This window comes from Trachemys scripta, chromosome 11 (assembly GCF_013100865.1).
Source record: "Trachemys scripta elegans isolate TJP31775 chromosome 11, CAS_Tse_1.0, whole genome shotgun sequence".
Taxonomy (NCBI): Eukaryota; Metazoa; Chordata; order Testudines; family Emydidae; genus Trachemys; species Trachemys scripta.
Window position 1 is genome coordinate 3,108,896 of NC_048308.1, and position 20,558 is coordinate 3,129,453.

At 46.3% G+C, this 20,558-nt stretch overlaps 1 protein-coding gene across 2 annotated transcripts in view; it reads right to left on the bottom strand.

Annotated features, from left to right (window-relative positions):
- SMARCAL1 (SWI/SNF related, matrix associated, actin dependent regulator of chromatin, subfamily a like 1) overlaps nucleotides 1–20,558 on the bottom strand; it is a 61,197-nt gene that overhangs the window by 40,216 nt on the left and 423 nt on the right. For both annotated transcript variants that reach the window (XM_034785579.1, XM_034785580.1), the window contains exons 2-7: nucleotides 18,289–19,284; nucleotides 15,371–15,421; nucleotides 12,998–13,258; nucleotides 11,419–11,469; nucleotides 5,862–6,045; nucleotides 3,470–3,620 (exon numbers count right to left, since the gene is read on the bottom strand). In XM_034785579.1, coding sequence (XP_034641470.1) covers nucleotides 3,470–3,620; nucleotides 5,862–6,045; nucleotides 11,419–11,469; nucleotides 12,998–13,258; nucleotides 15,371–15,421; nucleotides 18,289–19,195 — 1,605 coding nt within the window. In that variant the 5' untranslated portion in view covers nucleotides 19,196–19,284. The remainder of the gene's footprint in view (nucleotides 1–3,469; nucleotides 3,621–5,861; nucleotides 6,046–11,418; nucleotides 11,470–12,997; nucleotides 13,259–15,370; nucleotides 15,422–18,288; nucleotides 19,285–20,558) is intronic.

Here is a 20,558-nt window from a genome sequence, read left to right on the forward strand (position 1 = left end):
CCACTTATAAGCAGCAAATATTTTACAGGGCAGGAAAGTTTACAAAACTTTGCACCATGATACAGATGAAGAACAATTTATCCGGGTCTTTTAAAGGTCTTTTTTCCCTTCTAAGAACCAGTCTAACAGAGCAACTGACTGCTGCTCTATGGTGGCAACTGAATTACTTGTGCTCACATTTCATTATGAAAACCAGCAGATAAATATTCAAGAAGGGGCCACTGATTTTGGATCCCCAATTTGAGACCGATTTTTTTTTTCAGGTGCCGAGTAATGAAAGTTCCCATTTATTTCAATTACTTCAGCCTCCCTGCAGCATTCAGTGCTGTTGGTCATGAGATACCGTTGCCTCTCCTGAAAGAAGTGGCAGAGGTCTGGGCGATGCGCTAACATGGTTTGAGTCCTTCCTGCAGGGATGTAGCCAAAGAGTAACAATGGGAAAATCATATCTCCGCCACTAGACCTCTCACTTGTGCAGTCCCACAAGGATCAGTTCTCTCACTGGTCCTATTACACAGCTACCTAAAACCACTGTGTGAACTGGGCAGATGACACGGATTCCAGTGCCAGCAGTAAGAGAAGGACACAGTTCTACCTATCTTCACCACATACAACCACACCACCACCACCACCACGAGAGCCTAGTGCTTGGATGAGATCAGCCCACAGATGAAGAGCGGCGGCCTGAAGCTGAACCCGAGCAAGACAGGGGTGATGCTGATGGGCAGGGGAAAGCATAGTAAAGAGTCTGCAGGCACAGGGCAGTCTCCTTTGGTTGACGGTTCACAAACACACAATTGGTTAATTCAGTCTGTGGCTTAGAAGGCTCCTGGATTCCTCGCAGACAACGAGCACTCTCATAGCAGCATCCATGAGTAATGCTTTTTACCATCTCTGGTTGGCTAGGAGACTCTGTCCCAACTTGGCCTCTGTTATTTACACCTTCATCACCTCTCAGCTGGACTACAGCCATGTGACAGATTCGGGCACGAAGCTTTCGGCGCTCTGGAAGTTGCAACTACCACAGAACACTGCAGCGGTCTCCACAGCAACACCAGCTTCTGCACGCCTATCAGACCTGCTCCCCGTTCTTACACTGGTTTCCCCATAGAATATCGACTCAAGTTCAAGGTCTCAGTCCTTACTTCAAGGCACTCAGTGGGCTGAATCCCATCTAAAAGAGCCTAAAGCTCCGGAATGAAGACCACGGTCAATCACTGCACTTCTCTGGCACAGTGGAACTCTCTACAATAAAGGGTAAAGCTTTCTCGGGGGTTGGTCTGAGACTATGGAATAAACTCCCTCAGGAACTAAGGATTATCACAAAACTCACCACCTTCCACTCAAAGTGCAAGATGAATTTTTTTGACCAAGCCTTCTCTAACATATACACATAGTTACATGGATTTTTTTGTTTGATTTTTTAAATCTACACTAATAAAACGCTCCACTGCACACACTTCTCCCCTTGAGGAAAGGATGAGAGAACAAAAGCCACGTAACATGTTAATACATGACTGGAAGGTGCTCAGATACCACGGTGACGCGTGTGGATATAAGAGCCCATCCAGAACAAGATTAGAGTTGCAAATGCTTAGCCCTTCTGAAAATCAGGACCAAAGACATTCCAAGCTGGGCACCCAAAAATTGAGATATCCTAAATCAATAGCCACTTTTTAAAACGTTGGGCCAGATCTCCACCAGCCTCTGAAGGATACCGCCGCTGCCTCCTCCTCTGTATCCCATATAGAAGTAATTTTACTCCCTCATTCACCAGGTAAAAATCTAGATACGTCTTCTGTAGCTCGCCTGACTGCCCAGGGCTTTGTTATACCATTGGCAGGGGAAAAAGAGAACAAATAGTTGTGGTACTAAGGTCCCACCACGCAACAAAATCCAACCAATTTACTCTACAGGCAACAGCATAGTGAACTACTGAAAAAAGAACCCCACCAAGTCAGGCATAAACCTTATTAGCCTAAGGGCCTGAGCGCTTCTACTCTTCACTTTCTCCCAGCATTAATGAACATTTCACAGTTAAGGAAAGTATGCCTCAAAATCATCTTGCTAGCACAAGCTGTTTAATTGCACAGTAATTGCCCCCCGAGGACAGACCCTGCAGCCCTGCTTTCTTTCAATTATGTGTATATCCAATCCCTGAGAGCGCCCATCTCCAGGTCCTGACCAATGTTCCCTCTAATTTTTTCCACCCATGTGTGGAATAACTTTCGTTATGTGCACCGAGGTAATTTGTGTGGACGTGTGCCGCCAGTAGAAACAAAAAAACCTAGATACAATAAATATTTTTAAAAAGTTACCATAGGGATAATTACTCCAGCCAGGACAGGTTAGGCATTTTAGAACTCACTACTCAAAGAATTAAATTTAAGTGTAAAAGAGAAATAAAAATTAGGAAATGCATAGACCAGACAAAAAACGAAAATAGCACACTTTGAAAGAATAAAACTACAGAGAATATATGTGCATTGCAGGAAGTACCAAGAAGAAAAAAACAAAAACAATATATGTGTGTGTGTGTGTGTGTGTGTGTGTGTGTGTGAGAGAGAGACACACACACACACACACACACACTTTGTATGCATGTAACAGCTCTCTCCTGCTTCGAGTCCTGAGCCTTGTCCCCTCTTCCCTGCTCTGTGGAGACGAGGTACAGGGCGGTGGGGTGGGGCGGAAAACGGGGACGACGATGACACCCTGACATCCGCACCCCGCTCCCTCCCACTCTGCGCAGCCAGCAGGAGGGTCCCAGAAGCAGCTACAGGAGCAACATGGCTGCAAAGCAGCAGGGGCACCTGAACACACGCTGCCGGATGTGTGCGGCACTTGAATCACTCCTGGGAAGCCACATGACCACGCAGCTTAGAGGGAAAGGATATCAAAGAATTTTGAGGGTTTGGTAGATTAAAGCTTGTGGGCCAAATTTTGCCCTGAAAAAGGCTTGCTGGGGTCAGTAGGAATTGCAGAACATATAGGGCAGTATTTCCGCATCTGCAATTCTGTAGCGGCTGAGACACTGATAGAACCCATCTTGGTAGGTTTCAAAAGAAGCGGACAATTGCTTGGATACCAATGGTGTCTTGGGCATTAGTGAAATTAAGATACTTATCGACCGTGATTCTGGTTCACATGCACAAGGTTAAACCAACTGCCATATATGGGGTCAGAGAGGAATTTTTCCTTAAGGCCATTTTGTCAAAGTTCTTTTTCCTAACCTTCCTCTGGAACACAGAAGGAGGATCATCCATTAGACTCAGGCAAGCATGTGTCATATGATCAGCTTCTTGCAATTACAGGGGATAAAGGAACCCCATCTCTTCCTATTTTCCCCCTTATTTTTCTAACTGGAGGGCAGTTTTGCCATCCCTCATAGAATCCATAGGAAGAACAAACAAACAAAAACAAAAAACCACAGGTGAGCCCCCAAAAGCTCTATTTAAACATACAGTACCTCTGCCCAGGTAAATCTCACTGAGGAAGGTGTTACCACCAGCAATGGCCACTCCTTTCGGTAATATGCAGCAATACAGATAGCCTGGATAGTCTTCCCCAAGCCCATGTCATCTGCAAGAAGCAAACGGCCTTCTCTGGAGATGGCAAAACTGAAAGAACACAAGGCAGAAGGGTTACTACTTTCCCCATCTTCCCAGCCAAGGTTAGCACCATCCCTCCCCAGTCTGAGAAGCTCATTGCCAAAGAAGAGGGAAGGGAAACAGCAGACGGCTTCCTTTGCAGCCCCTTTGGTTTTATTTTTAAAGTACTTTATAGTGGCGACCTGACAATCCGGCAGACAGAAGCCCTCTGTTTAGCCCCTCAACTGGCACAGTGCAGACAATGGCAGCACAAGCTTCCCCGTGCAGTCCTGCCAAGATGCCTCAACCTGATCGGCAAGGACCATCTCCAGGACGAGCAGATAGTCCAGTCTCCCCGGTCTGTGCAACCCTTTGTCTCTCTCTCCTGAGATGACAAAGGGGGGCAGTTAGTCCCAACTGTTGTGGTGACTTTTGTGAGCCCAACATTTGTGCAGGGGGAATTGGACTGACCAACCAATTCATTCCACCCAGCTCCTGAAAAACTCAGCTTGAGTCATGCTGAGGTTTCTTCTTCTTAAGCATCATCATCACCAGCAGAAAAGGTTCTGCAGGCCAAATGAGACCTCCAGCAACATCTGTGCAGCCACATTGCCTTCTAATTCTACCTCCAATTACAGCCAGGCAGTCCCATTGTCTCCAGTGGATTTCCACAGGTTTAACTGACTGGAACTTAGTAAGCAATGTAACTGAGGGTGCAGAAAGGGGAATGAAATCCCGCTCACACAGTCTAGCTGTGCTGGGTCTGCAGGTGTAAGAAACTGATTTTAGTCACTAAAATCAGTAGACAGGGCTCTGAATACACACAGACAGGTTTTTTACATCAATGCTTTTCACTTTGGAATTGCACTTTTATGGAACCACTGAGATCACGTTGAACGTGAGAATGGCCACAGTGGGTCAGACCAACAGTCCACGAACTGGGCAATTTAGCAAGCGATCCACCCCTTGTAATCCAGTCCCAGCTTCTGGCTCTCAGAGGCTTAGGAACACCCAGAGCATGGAGTTGCATCCCTGACCATCTTGGCTAACAACCAAAGAATTCATTTAGCTTCTCTGCAATGGCCTTGTCTTCCTTGAGTACGCCTTTAGCACCTCGCTCATCCAGTGGGCCCACTGATTGTTTGGCAGGCTGCCTGCTGCTGATGTACTTAAACTTTTTTTTTTTATGTTAGTTTGTGTGTCTTTTGCTAGTTGTTCTTCAAATTCTTTTTTTTGCCTGCCTAATTATTGGGCCCCAAATGATTAAGATGTTCATTTTATTCCACCATTGTACCATTGCTCGAACCAAAAATTAAGATGAAGCCTTGTTCTTAGGCCATTCGATTGCACTAGGTATTACAGAAGGCTCTGAACTGCAAATTCTCCATTCAGTGTGTATGGGTCACTTCCATTGGTATGAATGAGACTGAGCAACAAATATGCAATCTTAGGATGTACAGATGCCAGGGTGCTGCAGTACTGTGACAAAACCGACTGATCAAAGAAACCATTTCAGTCCTGCTTCTGAATTACTCTGATTTTGCTGGGGTTGAACCAGACCATTAGAGATGTTTGAATCTGCTCTTTCCAGGATACTACTAAATACTCACCTACTCTTCTAGAGTTTACCCTGATCAGACTAGAAAAACATTAGCATGGGACTATTAGTAATATCCGGGGCTGGGGATTTAGCTGTGACATTTTGCTGCTTGACACTGCTAATAAATAGTGACCAAAAATGAGAAAAAAAATTTTAAAGTTGCTTCCTCCACATATAATCAGTTGTTTTAAATCTTCCTTGGATTCAGTTTTGCTCCCCTACACATGTGTACAGCTTGTAAGAAAGAACAAAAGAAAGAAAGAAAACATCAGCTAATATACTTGGATACATAAGCTGAATTTATGAGAAAAGCAAATGATGCATGTGCACATACTCAGCCCAGAGAGGCACATCAAAGATGTGCCGAAGGGACAGATTTACATGACTTGGAAATATTTCACACTATCATGTGCCCTGGTAAATGTGATTTCCTCCCCAAGTCATCCTGAGAAATTCTGGATACATACTGGGTAGACATGTGTAATGGGCTTCATTACCCTTCTATTTAAAGACGAATGGAGTCTGTACCAAAGCCCCGCACCCCTTGGGTGAAATTTGGATCCAAACCCATCTCTGATGGGTCACGGAAAAAAATGCAAACACCACGCTGACGGGAAATGCCAAACCATAAACACAGACCTAGCTCTTCACGGCATAAAAATGGGACCTACTTCACGCCTTCTCTCTGAAAGGGCATGAGGCTCATCACAATTTTGGAATCCACCGCTGAAAGGTCAGCTTCAGGAATGTCTGAGACACGCAAAGCGGGCTCGTCAAACTGAGGAGCAAAGGCTTGTATTACTGGCTTGGGCAGCGGTTCCACCTCTACCGACGGAAGGCGCTGTACAGCTTCCACTGAAAAGAACAAATGGCAGCCTGTTAGCTGAATGGGGATCACATATGGAATACACACTAGTGCCGGGGGACATTCTGGCCTCACCAGCATTATAATACAACGCTTGTCCTGAAACAGCTCAAGAAAGCCTTGCCTGATCCAACAGGCATGGCCCAACTATGTTACCTAAAATCTGTTTTTGAACCCCGGGCTGTTAGCTACTCACACATGCAGATATAGTTGCCAAGCACAGCGCTGCTTGGGCCTGTTTTCCCAGGACAACTGCTGCTAGCACAGGTCCCCCGTCCAGTGTGAACAGGAAGTTTTTAATAATTTATTTTAACAGCCAGGGCACAGATTACCCCACAGGCAACCTACAGCACCTTGTTCAAATCCTTATTTGTATTACTGAATAACAGAGTCCCCCTAAGCACTGTAGAAATGAGGTTTTGATCTCGTGTTGCTTCAGAACTCTGAAGTAGCAGACCCCCCGAGGCCTCCCTCTGCAGAGAGTTCCTCCTCAATTATCTGAGCAGAACGGATTTGAACTGCTGTTATCTGAACAGGGTCACATCCCCAGCCTAAACTCTCTCCTTGTCAATGTATCCCGGCATAAAAGCTGCATATAATTGGATTGCGTCTGCCCTCCATCGTGCGTCACTCATCTGAACTTCTCTGGGGCAGGAACGGTCTTCAGGCTGTATATGTTTGTACAGCCCCAAGCACAATGGTTATCTGACTGGGGCCTCTGGGTACTACCACACTGCATGTATTAAATAATAATTAATAAATAGTAATCCTGTTTCAAAGAAGATAGGGCTTGATTTAATAAAGGATGGGTGGTTCTAGGCGGGTTTCAGGATTGGGAGAGAGATTTTGCCAATTTTACACTTTTTGAACTTGCCCACTTCACAGAAGACGTTACAACTACATTAGGCTAGGACCATGCTTCGAAGCCTAGTTCAAGCAACATCCCAAGGCTTTTAAAATCATTCTTTAATGCATGGACATACCGTATCTTTAGGGAAGCTTTACCGGATTTTACTCTCTGCTATGAAACTATCACTAAACATCAGAACATTTATATCCTTCATCCATACATCAATTTGCAATGATATGCAACACACCCCTTTATCCAATGCTGTACCAAGCTCCCACATATCCCTGGTGCAAAAAATCTGGGGTTTAATCTTTTAAAGCCACAAGTCGGGGGGGTCAAAATTTCATTGCATTCAATTTTCAGACACCCTTGTTTCACACCCCTCCATTCCCTCTCCCTCATAAAAGCCAAGTGAAAAACTATATTTACTCCACGAGAAAATGATTAATAATTAATAATATTAACACAATTAATTAACACAATAACATTAACACAATTTCCTGGTTCTAGCACACATTTTAAACTGATTTTTCTTCACAATTTTTTTTGACTACTTAGAGGAATCAAAACACATTTCTGCATTATACTAAGCACACGCGTGCATAGCCACACACGGCGCTATACCAAGCATGCGTGCCATGCACACAAAGCCCCCATTATTGCTGGAAGCACCTCTTTATTTTTAAACCACTAAAATAGGAAATTGGGGGACTATAGAACACTTCCAGCTGTACAAACATACGGAGCTACTTAAATTTGTGCTCACTGATTTTATGTATTACAACTGTGTGGGCACCAAATATGCCTCCAGACTGCAGATTTTTATTTTAGTTTCAGTTCTCTCTAGAGCAGAGCAGCAGACTGGATTCTTGCTATACAAGTAAAAAATCCTTATTTGAAAGGATTTCAGTTTGTGCTTGTGTGATGGTCGGAATTTCCTCAGCTCTCCAGTTTGCTCTATACTCTTTCAATGGCGGGAAATCTCTCCCCTTAAGGATATCAAAAGCCTGTTATTATACTCACAAACTTACTTACCGCGTTACTATAATTGCTACAATTTCCTACGTGATCATTCTGATGCTATTGTTCTGCAGAAAAGCTAGAAAAATCATTAGGATGCGTCTGCAGCCAGTGTGATTCATCCAAGAGTCATTTTTTACTGAAGTGACCTTTTACCTAAAGATGACTGAGTAACTGGGCAAATAGATATTAACCCCTCGGAACAGTTTCTGACAAAAGGAAATCATTGCAGAAGATAAGGCACAGGCACCGAGCCATTTTTTATTTTTTTGCTAGGTACGTGAAGAGGGACAGAGCTTCTCGACAGGTGCATATGAGAGGGCTGCAAACCCCTCAAAAGTGTTCTCCTAGGACACGACCCACAGGGGCTTTTATCATAGAATATCAGGGTTGGAAGGGACCTCAGGGGGTCATCTAGTTCAACCCCCTGTTCAAAGCAGGGCCAATCCCCAACTAAATCATCCCAGCCAGGGCTTTATCAAGCCTGACCTTAAAAACATCTAAGGAAGTAGATTCCACCACCTCCATAGGTAACCCATTCCAGTGCTTCACCATCCTCCTAGTGAAAAAGTTTTTCCTAATATCCAACTTAAACTCCCCCCACTGCAACTTGAAACCATTACTCCTTGTTCTGTCATCTGGTTCCTCTGAGAACAGTCTAGATCCATCCTCTTTGGAGCCCCCTTTCAGGTAGTTGAAAGCAGCTATCAAATCCCCCCTCATTCTTCTCTTCTGCAGACTAAATAATCCCAGTTCCCTCAGCCTCTCCTCATAAATCATGTGCTCTAGCCCCCTAATCATTTTTGTTGCCCTCCGCTGGACTCTTTCCAATTTGTCCACATCCTTCTTGTAGTGTGGGGCCCAAAACTGGACACAGTACTCCAGATGAGACCTCACCAATGCCAAATAGAGGGGAATGATCACGTCCCTCGATCTGCTGGCAATGCCCCTACTTATACAGCCCAAAATGCCATTAGCCTTCTTGGCAACAAGGGCACACTGTTGACTCATCTCCAGCTTCTCATCCACTGTAACCCCTAGATCCTCTTCTGCAGAACTGCTGCCTAGCCACTCGGTCCCTAGTGTGTAGCAGTGCATGGGATTCTTTTGTCCTAAGTGCAGGACTCTGCACTTGTCCTTGTTGAACCTCATCAGGTTTCTTTTGGACCAATCCTCTAATTTGTCTAGGTCCCTCTCTATCCTATCCCTACCCTCCAGCATATCTACCACTCCTCCCAGTTTAGTGTCATCTGCAAACTTGCTGAGGGTGTAATCCACGCCATCCTCCAGATCATTAATGAAGATATTGAACAAAACCGTCCCCAGGACCGACCCTTGGGGCACTCCGCTTGATACCGGCTGCCAAGTAGACATGGAGCCATTGATCACTACCCGTTGAGCCCGACGATCTCGCCAGCTTTCTATCCACCTTGTAGTTCATTTATTCAGCCCATACTTTCCTTGGACCTGGCCCTGCAAGATACTGAATGCTTCTTCCAAGCTGGTGCAGGCAAGCCCTCAGCCCTCAACAAAGCCAGATGACTGAAAAGACTGAGCAAACTCAGCATCGAGCAGGAACTGCTCGTCACCTGACAAGATCAGGACCTTCGCACAAGCCAATACTGCAAGATGCCGGGCATCCTCAACTAGCCTCCACTGCGTAACTCTGTTCTCCCGTCCTGTTAGGGTCTTTATACTGTAGTTTCAGAATAAAGGCTTGCTCACCCAAAAATCTTTTGCCTCTTCACCACCATAAAGCAGCCTCTCCTCTAACGCTACATCCAGCATCCTGGCTTCCAGTTCCTTGATTACTATCAGTATTTCTAACGCACTCCTCACTAGAGTATACAGGCACTCAATTATTAAAAATGCTCCGTTAACCCATAGTAATGGTGTACAGTACCGGAGTAGCACTAAACTGCAGGATTTTGGACCATGACTGCACAATCTCCACAACAATGTTATAGCACCATTATAGGGCACCTTGCCATTTCCTTCTAAAGCTTATCCTACTCTAACTGCAGCCTTATATTTCAGGAAGTACGAGGGCCCACAGCAAGCAGATGGAATGATAAGTAATAATTACAACACTGAGTGCTTATGCACTGCTTTTCATCTGCAAAGTACTTTCCAGACATTAATGAAACACACACAACTAAGAAGCAGACATGCTGGGAGTGCACTGCTGTGAGAGAGCTATTTGCAAAGCGTATCCATCTTTTAAAAGAAATACAATTTTACACCCTGCTGCGTGGGTCAGAATTTTTTCAACACCACACATGGGTGCAAAGGGAGAGGAGCCTGCATGTCTGATTGTGCCCAGAAGTGAATGTTATGGCTATAGACTACTCCTGGAGCGTACTTATAAGTAGAAGAATGATGCTCTTTCACTCAATATATTTTACTCAAAAAATGTACAAAACCACCTTGACAGTCAGCACCCAGACTATGGTTCTGATACTGGCAGTTAGAAAAATCATCAGTTCACTTATAAACTGAACAAACTCAGAAGGTGAAAAATCACCAGCACGATATTCTCCACAGTACTTAAGTCCTGCAATGGGCTACTTGCAGGAGTGTGGGCAGAGCACTCATGCCTGCACATCCCTTGTTCACGACGGTTTGGGGGTGACTGCGTGCCAGCTGCAGAACAGGCCAGCACGAGGGAGGAGGGTGGGGAACTAGGGACAGGCCAGGGTAGAAGACACTAAGGGTATTTCTACACAGCAACTAGACACCCATGGCTGGCCTGTGCTAGCCGACTTGGGCTACGGGGCTGTTTCTTTGCTGTGTAGACTTCTGGGCTTGGGCTGGTGGCCGAGCTCTAGGACCCTGTGGAGTGAGAGGGTTCCAGAGCCTGGGCTCTAGCCTGAACCCAGAAGTCCACAGACTAACACGGGCATGGGCAAGCCGCAGGTTTTTCTTTGCTGTGGAGACATACCCTAGGAGTCCAACTGTACAGATCTAGTGACCCAGAATTCTGCAGAGATGGACATGAAGGGCCAGCAGCCCCTGTTGCAACTTGCAGATCTGGAGAAGGAGGGAATTAGTGAGGAAAGCCATTCTCTCTCCATTGTTTAATTCACTCTAGAACTGAGAGTAAGTTACTGTAGGACACTCCCCCGCGCCCCCCCCCATTATTAATTCACTTTCATAATTATCATCACTCACAGTAAAAATATATGAAATAAAAACAACAGAAATTCTACTCCTGGCAGAGATCACATCTTCATATGCCTTTGTGCAGCACCTCGAACAATGGGGCCCTGAATGGGCCTCTGGCAGGCTACCATAATTATTACTAATATACACACATTACAACCAGGTTTCCGAGTCTGTGTAACCCACACAAAAAATCTATTTGATAGGGCAATAGGACAGCCAGCCCTGGAGTTTGTTACCACTTCAATCTCCGCTTATCCCCAGAAATGGAATTAGAATTTGGTAACCGTCCCAAGAGAACAGACCCCACTAGGAAAATGCAGCTTCTCACTTAGCCTTGGATAGTCCTCCAGTAGGAAACTCCATTTTCTGGTCTTCATGTCTGTAAGGGTCACAATAATAAAATAATCAAAGGTTGTCAGAAAGGATGTTTAAAAAAACCACCACCACCTGACTCTTCCATAAACAAGCAGCGACAGCAGCATTCAATATTCTCTCCATTTCACAACCGCTTTGAAACTGTTTCCACCTTGGCCAGTCATCATTTTTTAACCTTCCTATCCATGCTAACCAAATGGTTTTGAGGAAGGGAGGGAATGTTCTCAGCAGAGTACATGGGCAAAGAGACCCCAGCTGACTTTCAGAGAGTAATAGCTAGTTGCAGGACTGCCTCATTCATGCATACCCGAAGTGCAGCGCTAGGGCCAAACTCGGCCGGCTGTTCTGACAGCAGTTGCGTCTTCCTGGAAGTCAAGGGTGAGTAAAAAGCTGATCCACTGCAAGCAGGCAGCATGATGCAGCAGACTAGGCACAGGCTGGTGGGTCAAGAGGCCTGGGTTCGCTTCCCCGCTCTGGCTTTTTGGCCGCCCCAAGCAAAAAAAAACCTGTGACGCGGCCGGAGCACGGGTGCAGGGGGACCAGCTGGGGGGCAGGGAGGGAGAGAGAGAGAGAGAGAGAGAAGGGGGCGGCCAGGGCTACAGCAAAGGCGCTGCCACGCGGCCCCTCCCGCTGCGCCGCCTCCTGCTGCCAGGGCTCCGCTCCGGTCGGCGGGGAGGGAAGGAAGAGGACTGCCCTGCAGGGCGCTCCGGTCCTCCGCGCCGCCGCCCCCTACAGGGTGGTCGGAGCGGAACAACAACAACAACAACAAAAAGCGGCCGTGCCGCCCTAGGATTGGGCAGAATGCCGCCTCCAACAATCTGCCGCCCCAAGCACCAGCTTTCTCAGCTGGTGCCGGCCCTGCACTGGCCTGCCGTGACACTGGGCAAGTCACTTCACCTCTCTGTCCTTCAGTTTGCCTGTCTGTAAAGTGAGGATGGGGATATTTAACTCCCTTTATAGTTCTGAGAGTGCTATTAGAACGCCTCCTAAACATTAGCATGGCTGCTGGTGAACTCAATCAATTCTAGTTCATTCTCTGGGAAGAACATGCACATTTCCACATTGACTTGTTCTGTCATTTTTGATGATGAAAACTACATATTAGGTGGGGAGATGCAAAGGTTGGGCACCACTGGTCAAATTCAGCACATCCAGCATCAAAATATGGTCTTTGGAATTTGTCTAAAGCAACAGAGGGTCCTGTGGCACCTTTAAGACTAACAGAAGATGCCACAGGACCCTCTGTTGCTTTTTACAGATTCAGACTAACACGGCTACCCCTCTGATACTGGAATTTGTCTCTGAACAAAATGAGGAGTCAGTCATGCTGCCACAGAGCAAAGCAATGGGCACAATGTTTAAGTATCCCAACATTCTGACACAGATCCTCTCCTTTCAGCCTGTCCAGAGCAGAGTTGCTCTTGTATACCACCCCTCATCTTTCAATCCAAAAGCACTTCATAAGCGTTAGTGAAGATAGCTAGCACCAACACCACCACTACATTAATGCAGCAATTAAACCAGAGACTCACCGTAATTCCTGGAATTCATCTGTTTAAACACTTCGATAATTTCTGCAGCATACCCAATCTCAACCTCAAACCGGGTGCGCGAGATCAGAACACACTTCCCCCTGACGGTGGCAGAGGGTTTCTTCCAGCCGCTGAATGTCTTTAAGAAGGATTTCAAGCTGAGCCCGCTGCTGACAGATTGAGAACACGGGGCTGGGCCAGTTGCATCCATCTCTTCAAATGGTACCAAAGTCACTGAGGAAAGCGGCTTCACTGCTTCCACTAGGGGGAAAAATAATGGCTTTATGGGAAAGAAGAAATGAAAAATTGGGCAGACCATGAAAACTTCGATTCCCCGAGGGACAGAAAGAGCAGGAGCCAAACTGAACCCAGACAAAAGGTGCAGGATGTTTTGGGACGAGGAGGGAAAGGAGATCAGCAGAGCAGGCCACGCTCCTCTAAAAGGGGACAGCTGGCCCTGTTTCCTGTAGAGCAAGGATCAGGGAGCTGAGGTGAGGTGCAATAGCAGGGTGAACCCACTCTCCCACTTCAGAGCAGACAATGAGAACAGAACAGAAGAGAAGCAGAGCTGGCAATGAAGAGATAGAGAATCCAACAGCCAAGCTGCACCAGCCCTGCCCAGGTGCCCTCTTAGCCACCAGGGGTGTGATCTGAAATCTCTCTGCCTCCTGTGTAATGTCACTACCTGACTCAAGGGGCAAAATTTCCTTAAGTACCATTACATTAAATTCTTAATAGAGGATCACTGAGCATGCTCAGAAGCCACATCATTACAGCGGGTTCCCCCCAGCCCCATCTTACAAACTCAGAGACCATTCCTTCGTGAGTTGAGCTATATGACAACAGTAAAGCTTCCTTCGCCGACATTCTGAGCTATTGACGAGTTACAAAAGCCTTAAGGTTTGGGGGCTTTTTTAAGCTGGAAAAGTAGATTTCGCCCCCGTCTCCCTTCCCCCCACCATAATTCCAAAGAGACAAAATGGATTTTCATCCAATTTACAAAAAAAAAAAAAAAAAAAAAAGCCACCTCCAAACTGAAGCCAAGCATGTGAAATTTCATCCCAAAAAGAGAATTTCAGAAGACGCATCGGACAATTAAAGCCTGTATGGAAACTTTCATTTTTATCTGATTCTTTATATCTAATATAGCTACAACCCGCCCCTGCTTTAAAGAAATTGGGGGGGGGAACCTCTCTATTTGTTCATTTTGTGTACATTTTGTTTCCCCTATTTGATTGGGTCTTTCACAATCAATAAAAGACGGAATTTTTTTTTTTAAAAGTACAGGAAAGTGTAATTGTAAAACCACAGAAACTGGCAGGGGAAGGTACAGAACCTGCCACTATTTTTTGAACTATTCTTTAAAAAACTGCCTAGATTTCAAGTCGAAAGAGTCCATTTACCCATAGTGTATGAAACACTCGGGATTGTCTTTGGTAACCATCTACTGATAGGGATACCAGCAGCTGCTTTTCACCAGGTGCCTTCTACCATAAGCTCATGCTTCAGGATAATTTGACAAAACATTTTAAAAAAAGATGATGTGCTATTTTAAAATGGTCTATTTAGACAGTAAGCTGGGCAGGGCTAGGACCCTGCTTACGCAGTATAAGATACAGAGAGGCACCGGTCAGCACTTAAATATACAGCAATCTGCATGGGAGGTTAAAATTAGGCCTGAAGGGTGGACTTTTCCAAAGCATTGGCCTAAATCTGCTCCCATTGAAATCAACAGCAGTTTTACCATCGACTTCAAGGAAGGCAAAGTTGGATCAAGACTGCGTGCTTTTGAAAAGCCCACCTGAAATGCATGGCTGCAACCATCTCAAATCTTCCTCAGTCCACAATGAAGAAAACCATCCCCTATTATTCTAAATTCTGAGGCAACCACAATGGCAACCTCACAAAGCCAAGAAGATCATGCCATTTCACTTCCCACACTCCCAATAAACAGCTTCATGAAACCTACATTTAGTTTGCTGTTTAAAAAGATGGCATCAGAGTAAATCATTCATCAAAGTATTAGCCAGCCTGCACTTCTGGAATGTTTTCACTTTCTCTGCATGAACCCATATGAACTACTTGCATGAACTCAACCATATACTGTGGTTTGTTCGCCCCTGAAACATGCAGTTAGTGAATGGAGAAAGCATATACTTAGCATTTAGATTACACCTGGAAACCCAGTTAATTCTAAATAACTTCAGAGATTCACAGCAGACCCTCAAAAGCCCCATGCCTGAAGAATGAGTTTTCTGTTTGAACAGTGCTGCCCCGTCGTTACTCCAAGCAATAACACAGCCAACAATAATCTTGCAAAGATGACAGAGAGACTTTGATCTTGCATATCACTCCGTAGGTCTGCTCACTTACTGAGACTTCTGTAGTCTTCTAAACTAAAATTCCAAATCTTCGTAGCAGGATCTGAAATTGGACAGAATTTGAGTCATTTGGGAATAGAAACAAACTGTGCTGTTAAAGGCTTAGTAATTAAAGAGAATCTGGTCTGTTTATACAGACACTTCACACGTACCTGTCAGAAACACTGTGCATTGTTATTACGACTGCAGGGCAGTTGGAAATACAGAAAGACTTAGCAGTAGGATAGCAAAACAAACATCCACACAAATATGAGAGGGGTGTGGAAGTAAACCACAGCACTGACTGAAAAGGACAAAGGATTTTGCAAATAAGGGTGGGTACAAATATTTGTGCGCACCCTTGGACATTAAGGAGGAGAACCTAGAGGACACTAGGATGGCTGGAGACCATAGGGTTAGACTGGTGCTGATTACAGACTTGAGTTAAGGGACAATATGGGCACAAGAACATATGGATGTACATGGGCCATCAAGAAGTTTAGGCTTCAAATTAGGCAGTGTCTACACCGAGCACCTTACATTGGCCCAGCTGTGCGACAACAGCCGTGTTGCTGTACGGTACGCAGCGCAGCCGCACTTTGTCGGCAGGAGAGAGGTCTCCTGCTGACAAAATAAAAACACCCCCAACAAGGGGCAGTAACTTCGGTGGCAGGACAGCATCTCCTGCCGACAAAGTGCTATCCACACTGGCGCTTTTCGTTGGTAACACTTTTGTCAGTCGGTGGGGCATTTTTTTCACACCCCGATAGACAAAAGTTTTACTGACGAAAGTGCAGTGTAGACATAGCCTTAGATCAGGGGTGGGCAAACTTTTTGGCCCGAAGGCCACATCTGGGTATGGAAATTGTATGGTGGGCCATGAATGCTCACAAAATTGGGGGTTGGGGTGCAGGAGGGGGTGAGGGCTCCAACTGGGGATGTGGGCTCTGGGGTGGGGCCACAAATGAGGAGTTCAGGGTGCGGGAGTGGGCTCTGGGCTGAGGGTTGGGGTGCCCGGAGGGGCGCTGAGGGCTCCAGCTGGGGATGCAGGCTTTGGGGTGGGGCTGGGGATGAGGTGTTGGGGGTGCAGGAGGGTGCTCCGGGCTGGGACCGAGGGGTTTGGAGGGCAGGAGAGGGATCAGGACTTGAGCAAGGGGTTGGGGCATGGGCGAGGATCACGGGTGCTGGCTGTAGGCAGCGCTTACCTCAAGCAGCTCCCAGAAGTTCCTACGTGGAGACACGGACAGGCGACTCTGCATGCTGCCCTGTTCGCAGGCGCTGCCCCTTCAGCTCCCATTGGCCGGGAACCGCGGCCAATGGGAAATGCAGGGATGGCGCTTGGGGTGGGGGCAGCGTGTGGAGCCCCCTAGCTGTCCCTATGTGGCGGGACATACCGCTGTTTCTGGGAACCGTGCGGAGTGGGGCAAGCCCCAGACCCCATTCCCTGGCAGGAGCTCAAGGACCAGATTAAAATGTCTGGAGGGCCGGATGCGACTCCCGGGCCGTAGTTTGCCCACCCCTGCCTTAGATGCAGGTTTCTAACCATCAGAGGAATGAAGTTCTGTTAACAGCTTTCCAAAGGGACTAGTGGGGGCAAAAAACTAACTTGTTTCAAGACTGAGCTTGATAACTTTATGGAGGGGGGATGGTATAATGACGTTGCCTACAATGGCATATGGTCCATGAGTGACAGCTATTAGCAAATATCTCCAGTGGCCGGAGATGTGGCACTACATGGGGAGGGCTCTGAATTACTACAGTGAATGCTTTCCCAGGTGTCTGGCTGGTGGGTCTCACATGCTCAGGGCTAACTGATTGCTATATTTGGGACCGGGAAGCAATTTTCACCAAGTGAGATTGGCAGGAACCCTAGCAGGTTTTCGCCTTCCATTGCAGCACAGGGCACGAGTCACTTACTGGTTTGAACTAGAGTGAATGGTAGATTCTCTGTAACTTGAAGTCTTTAAATTGAGATTTGAGGTCCTCAGTACCTCGGTCAGAAGTTATGGGCCTATTTCAGGAGAGGGTGGGTGAAGTTTTGTGGTCTGTGATGTGCAGAAGGTCAGACTAGATTATCATGATGGTCCCTTCTGGCCTTAAAGACTATGAGTCAACCAACTGTCCAAGAGCAACTGAAACTAACTGACCATTTCTCCAATACCAATTTCCAAAATACTGTTTTCCCCCTCAAAGATTCGGACTAAAACTGGTAGGAATTTTTTTTGTCAAAATAGTTTTCCGTCAAAAAGTACCATTTTGACAAAAATATTTTTTTCCACAATCATAAATTAAATGAAATTTCATTTTGAAACAAATGGAAAAACATTTTGAAATGATGTTTTGACATTTTTGGAATGAAAAGCTTTGACTTTTTTCTTTTGTTTTGTTTCAAAGTGACTTTTCATTTCAAAACGTACTTTAATATATTTTTTTTAAAGGTCAAAATCAACACATTTCAAATGTACTGAAATTAAACATTTTGATTTACTCAATTTATTTTAAAAAATTTCATTTTGTGAAAAATTAAAAAAAAAAAAAATTCCCCAATCAGGATAATTTTTCCAAAAGATCAAAATTTTTTGCAAGGTGGAAAAATCCAGTTTCCAACCAGCTCTAGTTCTGACCGCCTGAAGTCACAAAACATCTCAGTATACTTTTCATACAAGCAGCAGGGGGTTAATGGAGATTATCTGGGCTAAATTCCAGTCTGAGTTATTTACTCCCTGAATTCTTCTGCAGTTTCAACTTTTCACATCCCCCCTAAAAACTATATACAACATCATTGCCATATTCCACCCCTGCAAATAGCTCCATTTCTGTGATGGGTGAGGTGATTTCTGTACAGTTCCTTAAAGAGACTGATATACCGATTTTTCTTAACAACAACAGGGGCATAAACCAACCTTAAGAAATTGTTCTATGTTTTCTTACCATAACTTTTGCTAGGTATGCTCTTAAACACAGTGACAAGTTCTGCATTGTAGCCTACTTCAACCCGGAATCGGTCTTCTCTGTGCTTCACACACCTTCCTTTGAGAACACTGGGTACTTTTCTATGACAGGATACTTCCAAGGTAGAGCCCACACCACCAGCACTGGCCACCTTTTGCATCTTACCCTCCTTCAACGGAGTGGGTGGCCGCATAGTGCCACAGAACTGTGAGATGCTATCCTTTTTCGGGAAGGGCCCACAGGTTGGTTTCCCTGCATTTGTTGGCATTTCAGAATCACTCAAGGTAGCACTGCTCGGTGATGGCATGTATTTCATGTCAACATGTCCACTGGCAGATCTGTTCAGACTTTGTAAACCTTTAACATCATCAGGATGCTCATTAGCAGTTAATCTAGGATGAGAAGGTTCTGTAGGTTTTTTGAATGCTAGGTGGTCCTTGGGTTGCTCAGAACCTGAATAATGTTGATGGGAATAACTCAAAGAATTCTGGAGTATCGGGAGGGACTGTTTAGTGCTGCACATTTGACTCCACGAATCTTGGTTTGAGCCTTCTGAACAATTCTCCTGTTGCAAGCCACATGAACCAGCCATCTGCTGGGGTGCGCTAAAGTGATTATATCCTTTATGAACATAGCTCTTCTGCACCACATGGCTATTGGGAGTCTGCTGGTGTAGGCTAATGAACCTAACATGATTGTCCTCTTGTTTCACACACTGATGCTCCACGTTTCTTCGATAGCTTGGATTCTGCAGGTTGGATGGTTGGCTAGTGAGCCCACCAGGTCCTCCTCGCTGGGCTGCTAGTCTCTCTGCTCTCCTAGCCAAGGCCTTCTGTCTGTTCTCCTCAATTTTTCTTTTCTGTTCTTCCGTAAGGCCAGATGACATCTTCCACAATTGAAATGATAGTCCTGAAACCTGTGTGTTGAATATTAGCGAGGAATCCAACTGGTCCTTTTACAGGACTGGAGGCGAACCTTTAAAACAAAAACAAACAAACAAACAAAACACCCACAAAACAAAGATGTCTGGTAAATTTTAACCACATGCCTGGAAGACATTTGTTTTTTATTGATGAAATGGTACCACTGGTACCTAGACACCAGAGTGACTGGTGCTGTACAAATACCTAAAACCAAAATGGGGCAACAACATGGACTCAGGGCTAGACTTAAGCCATATGCAAAGTGGCCAACCATAAAGACACTCCCCTTTGGGGTCCCTGCACCCTAGACCTCCTTGCTAAAGCACCGAAGGGGGAAAAAAAAAAAAAAAGAACAACAAAACCACCCCCAAACACTCCAACTGCCAAAGTCTTCCCTCAACCCCTCCAAGATTTGGGCACACCCTGGAAATCCAACTCAGCCCCTGCACACGACCTCCCATAGGGCTCTGAACAACATAGGGCCAGCCCTACGTGGATGCAATCCGAAAAAATGACTGAAAAAAACTCTTATCCGTTCAACTAGCCTGTAAATCAAGGGCCTTGACTCCTAAGGAAAATAAAAAGCATTGTCTGACCACACTTCATCCTTCCAGCTCAGCCTCTTGCAGCACGTGGCAAACACAAACCGAGCCCCAGAATCCATGGCGCAAGGCAAGGGGTCACCTTCTGCCTTGGGAAATTTACCCTTCCAGCACCAATGGCATTCCCATAGCTACAGGTAGCAATTCAGCCCCTTCCTCTGGAAAATTCAAGGGTTAGGGCTCATTCACCCCACCCTCTCCCAGATACTGGGGCTCACCCCACTCCCCTCCCAGCTAGTAGGGCTCACCCCCCTCCTAGATACTGGGGCTCACCCTGTCCGCCCCTCCCAGCTACTGGGGCTCATCTCCCCTCCTAGGTACCGGGGCTCAACCCCCCTCATCCCTCCCAGCTACAGGGGCTCACCCCCTCCTAGATACTGGGGCTCCCAGCTACGGAGGCTCACCCTATCCCTTAGTTACTGGGGCTCACCCCTGCCCCTCCTAGTTACTGGGGCTCACTCCCCCTAGGTACTGGGGTTCACCCCACATCCCCCCCCAGCTACTGGGGCTCACCCTGCCCACCACCCCCAGCTACGGGGGTTCACCCCCCAGCTACTGGGGCTCACCCTGCCCGCCACCCCCAGCTACGGGGGTTCACCCCCCAGCTACTGGGGCTCACCCTGCCCGCCACCCCCAGCTACGGGGGTTCAGCCCCCCTAGGTACTGGGGTTCACCCCCACCCCCCCCCGCTACTGGGGCTCACCCCCCCCAGGTACTGGGGTTC